The sequence below is a fragment of the Salvia hispanica genome, chromosome 6 (assembly GCF_029641045.1).
Source record: "Salvia hispanica isolate PSC_SH4W2 chromosome 6, Shi_PSC_v1, whole genome shotgun sequence".
Classification (NCBI taxonomy): Eukaryota; Viridiplantae; Streptophyta; class Magnoliopsida; order Lamiales; family Lamiaceae; genus Salvia; species Salvia hispanica.
In genome coordinates, this window is record NC_142697.1 from 445,626 (window position 1) to 458,178 (window position 12,553).

General features: G+C 34.7%; 2 protein-coding genes across 2 annotated transcripts; one reads left to right on the forward strand and one right to left on the reverse strand.

Moving 5' to 3' along the window:
• Positions 1-252: 252 nt before the first annotated feature.
• On the reverse strand, positions 253-3,445 carry LOC125207613 (D-3-phosphoglycerate dehydrogenase 1, chloroplastic-like). Its single transcript, XM_048107021.2, has 5 exons — positions 2,732-3,445; positions 1,685-2,061; positions 1,444-1,554; positions 1,261-1,356; positions 253-1,178 (listed from the first exon to the last, which is right to left on the reverse strand). Exons 1-5 carry the CDS (start codon positions 3,366-3,368, stop codon positions 507-509), a joined length of 1,893 nt encoding a protein of 630 aa, XP_047962978.1. The 5' UTR covers positions 3,369-3,445; the 3' UTR covers positions 253-506.
• Positions 3,446-7,159: 3,714 nt separating this feature from the next.
• On the forward strand, positions 7,160-9,750 carry LOC125204317 (DNA-dependent metalloprotease WSS1-like). Its single transcript, XM_048102927.2, has 5 exons — positions 7,160-7,289; positions 7,971-8,146; positions 8,237-8,432; positions 8,596-9,024; positions 9,335-9,750. Exons 2-5 carry the CDS (start codon positions 7,992-7,994, stop codon positions 9,527-9,529), a joined length of 975 nt encoding a protein of 324 aa, XP_047958884.1. The 5' UTR covers positions 7,160-7,289; positions 7,971-7,991; the 3' UTR covers positions 9,530-9,750.
• Positions 9,751-12,553: the final 2,803 nt, after the last annotated feature.

A 12,553-nucleotide genomic window follows, 5' to 3' on the forward strand; every position in this document is an offset into this window, starting at 1 on the left:
TTACGTGCAAAAGTCAAATTTTTTCATCTTATCAACCCCTAATTCACTAACGTCAAACTCATTTACTTTGTGTTTGATAATTTTTGTATAGTTATATTGGTGTAGTTTATTTTTAGTAGTTTAAAGCAGTGAGAATCTACTATCTAACGAAATATATACTGTTATTAGTTATTGAAAATTGCATTTGTTTCGTGCAAAAGTCAAATTTTGGCGGAAAATATGAACGCAAATAAAGTGAATCACAACAAAATGTTTCCAAACAAAAATATATGGCAAATTCCTTTTCTTCTACCAAAACAGCCAACATGGTGATTTTCAATCATACCAAAACTAATCTAAAATCGAAACAACAACAACAATAACAGATAAACATAACTGTAGAGAAGCTGCTTCCTGTGGATTTTCATCATCGGCAGCCTAAAGATGTCTATTTTTATTGTAAGAGTCACTGAAAAACAGAGTTTTGTCTCGCAGCGAAGTTCCATAAAACATACAAACAATCAAGTTCAGAGGTCAAGAAAGACAAACTCTTCGATAGCAGGCACTTCGCCTATCTTCTTGAGTGTTTCCTTGCTAGGCGCTTCGTCCACCCCGATGGCCACAATAGCCTTCACCCTCTTCACAGTCCGGCTAACGCTCATGAAGCTCACGTTCACGTTGCTCTCTCCAAGAATCGTCCCAACTGTCCCGATCATGCCAGGCTGGTCGACTTGGCGGTAGAGGATCAGATTTCCCTCGAGGCTAACGTCCACGCTGAATGCTCCCACGCGTGTCAGGTGAGGCACACCGTCCTTCACTCTCCCCTCGATGCTTATGTTCCCGTTATCCAGCAATGCACTCTCGAATTTTGACCCCACGTTGCTTATCTGGACCTGAATGGAGTCGATGGGGCTCTCGGAAGAGGAGTCGACTAATAGTTTTTCCTCACTGATTCTTAGACCCTTCTGCTTGGCTATGAAGTCTGCGTTGACTAGGTTGATATGGGCATCTGAGATAGGCTCGATGATTCCCTTTACTATCATGGATCGGAGAAGTCTCGTGTCCATGTTGTCAGAGGCACGGGCCGAGCCATAGACCACCTTCACGGATTGTATTCCGCGTCCTCCAGCAACTAACTGGACGCCTAGTCTACCAAGCTTCTCAGCCAGATTGACATATGGAGCCAACTCAGACAGGACCTGATGGTGGAAATCAAGTTATAACCTTCATTGATGAGAATGTGCAAGGAAATGCTGAGGCAAGAATGATTTTGTTTTTTACCTCTGGAGGAACCATAGGAGCATTTACTGCAGTTGCAGAAAGTTCCCCTCTCAGTGCACCAACAACGGCCTCTGCTATTTCGACTGCAACTCCCTCCTGAAACGAAGGAAAAGAGCACGTATTATGCAACAAAAACATTCACAGGAAACTAGTAGGAATGGGATAATGGTTACAAATTCAAACCTGTGCTTCTTTTGTGCTAGCACCGAGATGTGGTGTAACTGTAACGTTTTCGTGTTGCACTAGTTTGCTATCTTTTGATGGGGGCTCCTTTGTGAAGACATCGAGGGCAGCCTACAAAAGTCAGGATGGAAAAAACTATTAAGGTTCCATAGCGAGATATGACTTCCAAATATTAGTGCAAAGGAAAAAGGAACATAAACATCCAAACAATTGAAATCATCAAAAGGAAAAAACATTCAACCTGTGCAACAATTCCTTCATCGAGGGCTCTCACAAGAGCATCCTCATCTATCACGCCACCACGGGCAACATTTATTATGCGCACTCCCTTCTTCATCTTTGCAAATGTTGCGTCATTGAATAGCTTGTTTGTAGTAGGAGTAAGAGGCATGTGGAGGGAGACGAAGTCAGCAGTGGAGAGGGCTTCATCAAATGAGACCAACTCGACACCAAGGGCACGTGCTCTATCGGCTGGGGCATATGGGTCGTGCGCTATAACATGCATTCCAAGGCCCTTAGCACGTCTTGCAACCTCAGAGCCAACCTTGCCAAATCCCATGATAGCCAATGTCTTCCCAACCAGTGAGACACCAACGTACTTGTTACGTTGCCATTGTCCTGTCAACAGCATTGCAATACACAAGTAAGGTCTTGAAGCCAATAAATATCGTACAAGTATTAACAAACAAAGTCGAATGGAAGGATTTATGATGCAGGGTCATTGGATAATAGCCCCCTATTGGCAAATATTCAGCATTGCACAATTTGCACCATTTTATGCAATATTCATCATAGTTTATGATCATTCATATTCTTCAAGAACAGGGCACAGCATAGACTAACATAAAATGCGCTTCATAGCAAACGAGTCCTATAGTCATAGTATATCACTATGAAGTTTGCCATACGAAAAATGATGAATTCAAAAATCTCTTCTCTGCACTGACTAAGTAGTTTTCACATAAAAATATGATAATACCATGATAAATGTTTCCAACCACCAACAAAGCGGCGGTTTTACCGGTGTCGCGCATTTACTATGGAAAAAATTAAGAGCAATATTTTATTCATCTACCACATGGACCTAGATTTTATTCATCAGCTTATTTTATTTTAGGTTGCAAAAAGTATTAAAAGCAGATTGTTCTATGTTTACATTCAGATCTGTATCAGCATCAATTCATTAAACTATTTGGAAAAGAACATTTTATGCGCAAAACGACAAACATTGAAAATCAGGACTGAATTATGGATCCACCGTCAAAAACAAGGTAAAATCGAATCATACCAGCCTTCATTGAGGCGTCAGATTGAGCAACATTCCTCGCCATTCCAGCGAGCAGCGCGATCCCATGCTCCGCCGCCGCGATCGTGTTCGCCGTCGGCGCATTCACCACCAGACAACCAAGCTCCGTCGCCGCCTGCAGATCCACATTGTCAATCCCCACGCCAGCTCGCCCGACGACCTTCAGCTTCCCCTTCGCCGCCTCGAACACCTGGCGCGTCACCTTCGTGCCGCTCCGCACGATTAGCGCATCGAACTCCCCGATCTTCGCGCACAAATCCTTCGGCGAGAGATTGTACAGGCACTCCACCTCCCCGTAGCTCCTCAGCAGGTCGAGACCGGCCTCTCCGAGTTTCTCGGAGACCAGAATCGTCGGCTTCGGCGATTTCACCTCCGGATCTGAATTCCGCGGCTGCGACGCCTGCTCGGATTCCCTCGCCGTCTTCAGAGCGCTGACTACGGAGCTGCGCGAGCTCAGATCCCTCGAGGTGGCGGAGATTGCGAGTTTTTGGATGGAAATTGACGAATTGGAGAAGGAAAGGCTAGCGGCGGAGGGGCGTGCGGCTGTGGCGTGGAGCGGAAGAGGCGGCGATTGGTCTGTCAGCTTGTTTGTCGCGGAGGAAATGGATGTTGCGGCCATTTTTTTCGTTTGTGTTTTTCTCTCTCTGGAATAGTGTGTGTAGTGTGTTAGAGATTCGTATGCAGAGATTTTGGCGGAAAGATGAATTGTGAATCTATATAGACCATATATATAGAGAAACTGTGATTTACTACGAAATTAGGATTTTAATTTAAAGCTTTAGTTTTTATTACTACTACTAAATTTTTGCCCAAAAAATAAATTTAGCTCGAATTTTAATAAATATAAAAAGAGTTAGTGGAAAAAAGTTCAGTAGTACAATACATGAGTTACTACTTTTACATAATTAATTTTACTAATAAATTAGTGTAATGTAAATTATAGTTAAAATTGGTAAAAGGTGACTGAGACATGTATTTTTTGAAATTGGAAAATTATCCCTAATTGCTTGATTTATAAAAATATGATTTTACCACTAAATTGATTCACTCACACTATTATTTTGAATTCAAGCGTGTATCGTAGTACAATTATATGGAGGCTAATCAAGAGTTATGACTAATTACCATTAAAAATGATAACAGCCTGAAATCAAGATTACCATTAAAAATGATAACAGCCTTAATTGACATCATGACTCTAAAAGACCAAACCAAAAATTCGTATACATTGGCGGCGACTTCAAGTATTTAACCATAAATAAAAATAATAAACACAATAATTATAAATTGTTGGATAAAAACTGTTGCTGTTAATTATTGAAAATTACCATTTCTTCGTGGCCAACAACAATCTTATTTAATCCGTGTTTAATGTTAAGCGTTTTATTTCATGACATTATTTTGTTTTTAATACCTTAAGTTCTTATTGAGTATTGACATTCTTAACTTTATAAATTATAGTATTAAAACTAAAGTTTGATTTGTTGTTTTATTCACTTATTTCAAGAAAATTGCAAAATAGACTTTAATTGTAAGTAAACTATATAAACTAATTAATGTCATAATCAAAATAAATGTGTGAAATAAAATGAATACCACTATTGTAGACTAAACTAAAGCAATGCTAAAGGATAATCGATCTCATAAAAATTAAGTTACTAGTACAATTTTGACCCTTAGCAAAGTGATAGGCGGGTGATTGTGACAAATGTAATTGTGCACTAACATGATTAAACTATTTACTAGTACATAATTTAAGTAAATTCATTGCATGTGGTTGGTATAAATGACAATTTTGGCTTTGTTGTTTCATGACATGTGATGGTTGTTGTGATAATCTGTCAAGTTTTAGTTCTGTATAAAGAAGTTTTATACTGTTTCACATGTTACAAATGTTTCTATGTTGGAATTCATTTCAAAATATGTAACATTATCAACTTTAAAACTCAATCAGTAGTTTGTTGATTAAATAATGAAAGATCCATTATACTTGGAAAATTTTAGTGGGTGGACATCAATTTTCTATTTTGCATTTGTTCGCACATGTAGAAATAACGGCATGTTAAATTAAATAAACAAAACTGTAATTTTGGTACTAAGAAAATAATTTAATGATAATTTTTATTTAATAAATTAATGCGTATGCCATGACGAAAATCCACACTCAAGTAGTAGTTGTCAAATGGTCATGTAAGTCTGATAGTGAAAAAAAAACACTATCATTTTGTTATAATCCTATTTTATCCGATATTAATAGAGTTCTATTATTGCACTTTTTATAGCGAAAGTAATTAACTATACTTACTCCATTATAAATTACTAGTACTTTGCATTTATGATATATAGCGTAGGATACTGTTTTAATTTCCAAAAAGGTTCACTATTTACTTGAGAAAAAATTATCTACTCAAAGAATACCAAGGTGACAATCCTATTTGGTATGTCACGCCCATAAAATTTTGACAAATGAAAATGTATATAACCCCAAATTCCAACTAGATATATAAAATTTGGAAACAATCTAAATATAATGTACACCATTTATTATATGGAAAGTTTATGCATATTCTATATATAATAGACACGATATATAAACAGTAGATAATACTAGTAACATAATAATTGGGATGACGATCACTATTTTTAATAGTAGTTTTAGTTTATAAAATTTCAAATTTAATTGCTTTATCATGCAACAATCATTTGTCTTATTTTGTTTATGAAGTTTTTCATGCTATATTAAAAATAATATAATAAAATTAATTTCTAGATCATCTTAGTAAAATTAGTTTTTTAGATTATCTTATTATTATTAAATATTTTATAATTAACAAAATGTATAATATTCATACAGTTAATGTCTAGCTATATAATTACGTATTTAATTTAATTTATGTACTACATAATCATTTGTATTATTAATTTAATTTATATAGAGTATATTTAATGCCAACCAATTTGAAGTTATAGTTGCACTTTTTATTTGTCTACATGTTCTGTATTTATGAAGAAGAAAAAAAGTAATCTCCTAAAACTCTTAAAATGAGTGATGTGACATCCCAAATAGAATTGTCACTTTAGTGTTCCTTGACTAGGTGAATTTTTTCTCCATTTTAAATCACTTCTTCTTTTATTTAGGCCATTCGAAATCCATTTTAAATCACATCTTCTTTCGCAATAGGGCCGACAAAAGAGTAATTATATAAAACAGCTTCATTATTCATTAGTAGAATTTGCGCAATGATTATAAACCCACGCATCATGCATTTTGGCTACTTTTCCTTGAAGAGTAATATATAATAACAATCCCAATAATAACTATACACCATTTCCTTGATGAGTCAATATAAAAATCTAGATAGTACATAATAATAATACACTTTATGGTTTTAAATTTTGTCCATCCTTTTTCCTTGATGCGTAAATATAATATAGCAAAACACTTTTTCCTTTATGATTCAATATAATAATAATAATAATAATAATAATAATAATAATAATAATAATAATAATAATAATAATAATAATAATAATAATCCAAATAATATAATACAGTTTATATATGTGGAGTAGAAAATAGTAGTCACAATTCACAGATATAAACCAATTAGGGGAGTGTTATATTGCTAACTCAATGCTTAATTGTTAACTACAATTCAATAATAGCTATTAAATATTCAAATTAAAGGCCTAGATTATTAACCACAAAATGTCAATACGATCAACAAAAAACGTCAATAAGGCTATAGGATTAATTCCAATAAAAATCAATAGGGGTATTAATGTCAAGTTAGTTATAACTGACTTTTAAAAGAAATCCCAAAACTTTAAATTCATATAACATATATCAAATTAAAGATAATTTTATAAGGATTCCAACGATATACTACATGCATATGTTCCGACGTCAAAATTTGAAAAAAAAAATCTAGAATTTTCGTATTTTTCGTACACAGGCTAATGTCAATACAGCTAAGATAATATGTCAATATAAAGCATATACAATGTCAATCCTAAATTTGTGGTGATATTCTCAAAGCATTGTGTTGATATTTTTGAAACACTATATTGACATTTTCATCCAAAACCCTAATTTGACGTTTTTTTTTTTTTTTTTCGATTTAATTAGTAAAAACGAAAATTATACGTGGCAAATTATAGACCACACATTTTTCAAAATCATATGACCTTAAATTAATTGTATTTAACAATTAAATAATAAATTAGCAATTGATCACTTCCCCACCAATTAATATATGAATTGTTTCCTGCTCCTCAATCTAGCAGGGGACACTATAGTCATAATAAGAGATTATCCATAAGAAAAAAGAAAAGCCCAAATTCTCCATTTTGGGCCTTGGCCCACAAATAGTTTTATGAGTGTAAAATTTGAACAAAAAAATTTGGTAGCTTGCTCAATAAGAAAATCCTATTGGCCACAAATTTTCAATATTTTACAGCAAATTTTCAATATTTATAGACAATTTTCAGTGCTGTTTTTTGCCGCTGGATATCTGTGATTTCCAGTCGTAATTTCCAGGTATTTCCAGTCGTAAAGCTTCTGTATTTCTTCAATTATCTGCTGATATATTTTGTATTGTGTCATCTAATTATGTTTTGATTTACAATTTGCAATGAGATGTTGTTTTGCTTTAATTCGGATGGAATTTACAGAAAATATGCTTATTTAGGGAATATTGACCAAAATGGAAGCATAAGCTGAGGCGAGCTAGTGATACTTCTTTTTACTGTTATACACATTAATTTAATCGGTGATCACTTGTGTAATTGAAGCAAGACATGTCTCGATATGGAATGATGATGCAGCAAAAGTGATCTGATTTTGATAGGAAAAGTGGAGATGTTGAAATTGATGCTACATGTAGTTAAAAGTGGTGTGGATTTGGAATGTTCATTTTAGTATCTTTATGTGAAGAATCTGTTCTGCTCATTGTGCTTCAAAATGTTGAGTTTAGACTCGAAATTCAAAATTACCGAGTTTCTGGAAATTTTGTTTGAGTGCATTTTAGAAATAGTGATGATGCAGCTGCATATTGTTGTGAGACCGAGAGCTAGGTGACTTTGGTATTTATGGTGAATTTCATGCTCGATGCGGACTTGCTATGAAACCACATGCTAATTTGTGAATAGTTTGGAGTAAGTAGTTAGTAACAAATCATTTTAGTTTAACTTTTTGCAATTTGCCTTTTGATCACTACAGTTGTGAATTTGTGCTATCCTTATGGACTTGAATGATCTTAACAAAGTCTGGGAAATCAAACCTCTAAAGAAGGTTCGTGAGGATGAGGCGAGGGAAATTCTCGAAAGAGTGGCAAAGCAAGTGCAACCTATCATGAGGAAGAGAAAATGGAAAGTGAAGGTCCTGTCTGAGTTTTGGTGGGATCAAAATTTCCCTTTGTGGATTTTGATGTTTTTTCATCTTTGTCATGCTTCGCCTGCTGGCTAATACGTATTGTTGACTTGCAGCCCGCCTAATCCATCTCTTTTAGGGCTAAATATAGGAGGAGGGTCTGAGGTGAGGCTGAGACTGCGTAGACCAAACAACGAGTGGGATTTTTTCCCTTATGATCACATTCTCAACACAATGCTGCATGAGCTTTGTCACAACGAACATGGCCCTCACAATGCTGATTTCTACAATCTTTTGGATGAATTGAGAAAGGTTGCTGTGCTGTTGATCTCATTTTTGAATGTTGTGAAGCATCAATTCTTTTATTCTTGTTGCAAAAATATCTCAGATGAGCTAACTAGAGCACATCCTTGACTTCTTCTTAATGATTATGTATGCAGTATGCTCATTTGGTTTAAATTCACCATTTTCTTAGGAATGTGAAGAGCTTATGGCCAAAGGCATTACTGGAACTGGGCAAGGATTTGATCTCCCTGGGAAGAGACTGGGTGGATATTCTCGTCAACCTCCTCTATCTTCCCTACGCCAGCAAGCTCTAGCGGCTGCTGAAAAGAGGTCTCGAAGTGAAGCTCTGTTACCCCATGGGCCTATGCGCCTTGGTGGTGATAGTAGTATTAAAGCCGTGCTAAGTCCAGTTCAAGCGGCTGCTATGGCTGCAGAGAGGAGACTACACGACGATTTATGGTGTGGATCCAAATCACTAGAGCACGAGGGGCCTTCCGAAAGCCCAACTGGTTCATTGGATGTCAGAACTACCAGAACATCAGTTCTTGATTCAACATCAGTCCAGGACCAGAAAGACGAATCATCATGGCAGTGTGAGACATGCACCTTGTTAAATCAGGTAAAAAACCTTGCTTCCATTTCAGATTATGATGTTCACATTATAACTTTAATTACTACTCCACTTGAATATGAACATTGTATTTCTCATTATGGAATTGCCACATAACTTGCATCAATATAATAGGGCTATATAATATGCTTAACTAGGCATTAGAACCTGCCTATGTTATGCATCACCAACCATATAATCCGTTAATCTTCATGTAACTACACATGTTTTACATATAAGTACCCTTTCAAAGAAAAAATATTTCTGTGGTGATATAGTTTTTTGGTTGCTTTTCTTTACGAGTGTGTATTTACTGCAGCAAAGAGCTCTTATATGCGAAGCCTGTGGAACACCTAAGAGTAAATGCAACGGAGCAACGAAGTTCAAAGTCTGGTCTTGCAAGTTTTGCACACTAGACAACAGCACCGAGATTGAAAGATGTGTGGCTTGTGGAGAATGGAGATACTCGTATGGTCCTCCTACTGCCACTCCCGGGCCATATCAAGGTACCTGAACCTATGAATCGCGATAAATCATTGAGACAAAAACAATCTTGATTTGCAAATTGTGTGTGTACACACTCTGCCAAATATTAGTACTGCTATTCGTGTAAAATTCTAGCCGTGTATGAATAGTATAATGCACAATTTAGTTGGGAATTTGAATTAACCAAATACTGGCACTACTTTGTAGCAAGATTAAGTTTCCATACTGTATATGATTACATTTGTAAAATTCTATTTGTTGAGTACACTTATTTAGATAGTCAGACTAGGGAAGTTTTGTAGTACCAAAACAGTGAAATTGAGCACCATAAATTTTACTAGTAAGGCCATCTCCAACCATTTACACCAAACTCAAACCCATTTTTGAGTTTAAATCACACCAAAAAGTAGTTTTACTCCAATCATTTACTCTAAACTCAAACCCAAAAGAATATTCCATATTTATATTCTTTTTATACCTTTTTCAATTATACCTACATGTTTACTTAAATTACATATTAGTCCCACAATATTTTATCAATAATTTATGTAACTTAAATAATTATACAATTTTTTTTATTAATATATTTATATATTAAATATACTTTATATTAAAAAAAATTACACTACTTTTAAAATTAAATACACTAAACTTGCAATAATAAAATTCAAATATAAATTGAAACTCATTTAAATATATCGCAATTACATAAAACATATCACGATAAACATAAAAAATAGCTAGAATTCAAGACTCGAAATTTGTGTATTGTTCCCACAAATGATCAACTAGTGCATTTTGAAGTTCCAGATGAGCACTTTTATTTCTTATTGCGTCATATCAGGTCATATACTCTTGAAATAATAACAAGATTTTTTTAGCAATATTCGTTCCTATTTAGTAAATTTATTAGTTATTATTTGTAAAAAAATATAATATATTATAATATGGTCAGCTTGATAATTTCTATTTAATTATTTTTATTAGAAAAATATATGTAAATTCCGTGAACAAATTGTGTCTAAATTATATTGCTGATGGTTTGAATCAACTATCAAGTACTAGTACTAGTACATAAATTGACAGTATACAAATTGGCCGCCGGCTGATTCAACTATCAAATTAATAATAAGGACTATTATGCAATATTTAAATTTTTTTTGCAGTAGATACTCAATTTTGGTGTTCACTTCAAATTTGGTGTTGTTTGATTAAAAAACCCAAAAATGGGTATGGGTATGGAGTATGGTTGGAGCACATTTTTACACCAAAAATGGGATTTGGTGTATGGTTGGAGGTGGTCTAAGAAGACAAATTCATCTTCTTCGGCAATTCACACAACAAACTCAAAAAAACATTTTTGTGCGTGCAAATTTTAATTGAGGCATTTATGTAAATAGTCGAGTACTATAAAGAAACAGGCAAATTTCATGCTTCGCTTCCTGAATTTTTCATTTTTGTAAGTGTAGCTATGATATGATTTCAAAACTGAATATCTTAACTTTTGTTTTCGAAAAAGGAAAAAAATTATGGCCTAAACTATGTACAGTTGATGGAAATGAACCGCCAGGAGTGTATGGAACGACAGAATATATATACAGTAAAAATTTAAAAACACTCATTTTATGAAATGTGAGGTTGTGGATTTGATAGTATAAAAATTGCAAGATTCATGGTTACTACTCCCTCCGTCCCACAAAAAATGTCACATTTTCATTTTTGAAAAAAGTTCTCTCTCACATTAATATAAAAATTATATTTTCTCTCTTCATTTAACACACAAAACAAAATCTCCTAAAATCTCGTGTCATCATAAAGTGTGACATCTTTTGTGCAACGGAGGGAGAAGCCTGTAGAAAAAGAATTAAAATCGGATTCTTCACCCAACCGCTCATCACATCCACTCCGAGAATTACAAATTTTGAAACTCTTTTTCCCTTTGCGAAATCAATGGCGCCGAAGAAGAAAAAAAGAGTTCCGGAGTTTATGTGGAGTTTGTTTGGCAACCGCGCGCAGTCTCTCGCTGATGCTATCTTGGATTTCATCCTTCCTCCTCCGCCGGCCTCCTGCACCTACAAAGCCAACAGTCCACTAACTTTTCCAACTAACTTTTCTTTACATTTCTTAAAAGACAAGAATGAGAGTGACAATTATTGTGGGATACAAAGAACATTACGTAAAAATGACTGGATGTTTTATTCTTTTGGCAAAAAAGGGAAATAACTTAACATTGTTTCTGTTTGGACCCCACAAAAAGAAATACTCCCTCCGTTCCACAGTAATAGAGGCATTTCATTTTCAGCACTCATTTTGGAAAAATGATACTCCCTCCGTCCCGCTTTAGGAGTCCCGATTGAGTCGGACACATGTTTTAAGAAAAAAAGTGTTTGAATATGTAATAAATAAATATTGTAGTGAATGTTGGGACCCACTTTTAATTGAGTGTCCAATAAATAAATGTTGTAGTGGATATTGGGACTCACTTTTAACACTTTTTTATTAGTTGTAGTGGATGTTGGGACCCATTTTTAACACTTTGTAGGCATTTTTTTATTAATTTATCCCAACTGGGACTCCTAAAGCGGGACGCCCAAAATTGATCAACCGGGACTCCTAAAGCGGGACGGAGGGAGTATTAAATAGTTAAAGTTGAGAGAGAGTAAAGTAAGAGAGAAATAATGTGGAGAAGAGTCTTATCTACAATATTCTCTCTCTTACTTTACTTTTTCTCCACTTTAACTATTTATAATTATTTTTTCAAAATGAGTGCGCAAAATGAAATGTCTCTATTACTGTTGGAAATAAGGCTGGTTTTGATGACCAAGAATCCGCCACATCCAAGAAGCTTCGGTTCCTTGAAAGCAGAAACGGTTAAGGGGAATTAGTTGTGAGAAGTTTATCCGTTATTCAGTTACTAGAGCTGAATTAGATTTGGGAAGCTGAGATATAAAAGGGCCTCTCATAGGGTAAACAAAAACAGAGAGTTCAAGAAAAAGATTCATCAAGAGAAGTTGAGTTTCTTCTTTGAGTGAGTCGACAGATTGAGAGAAAC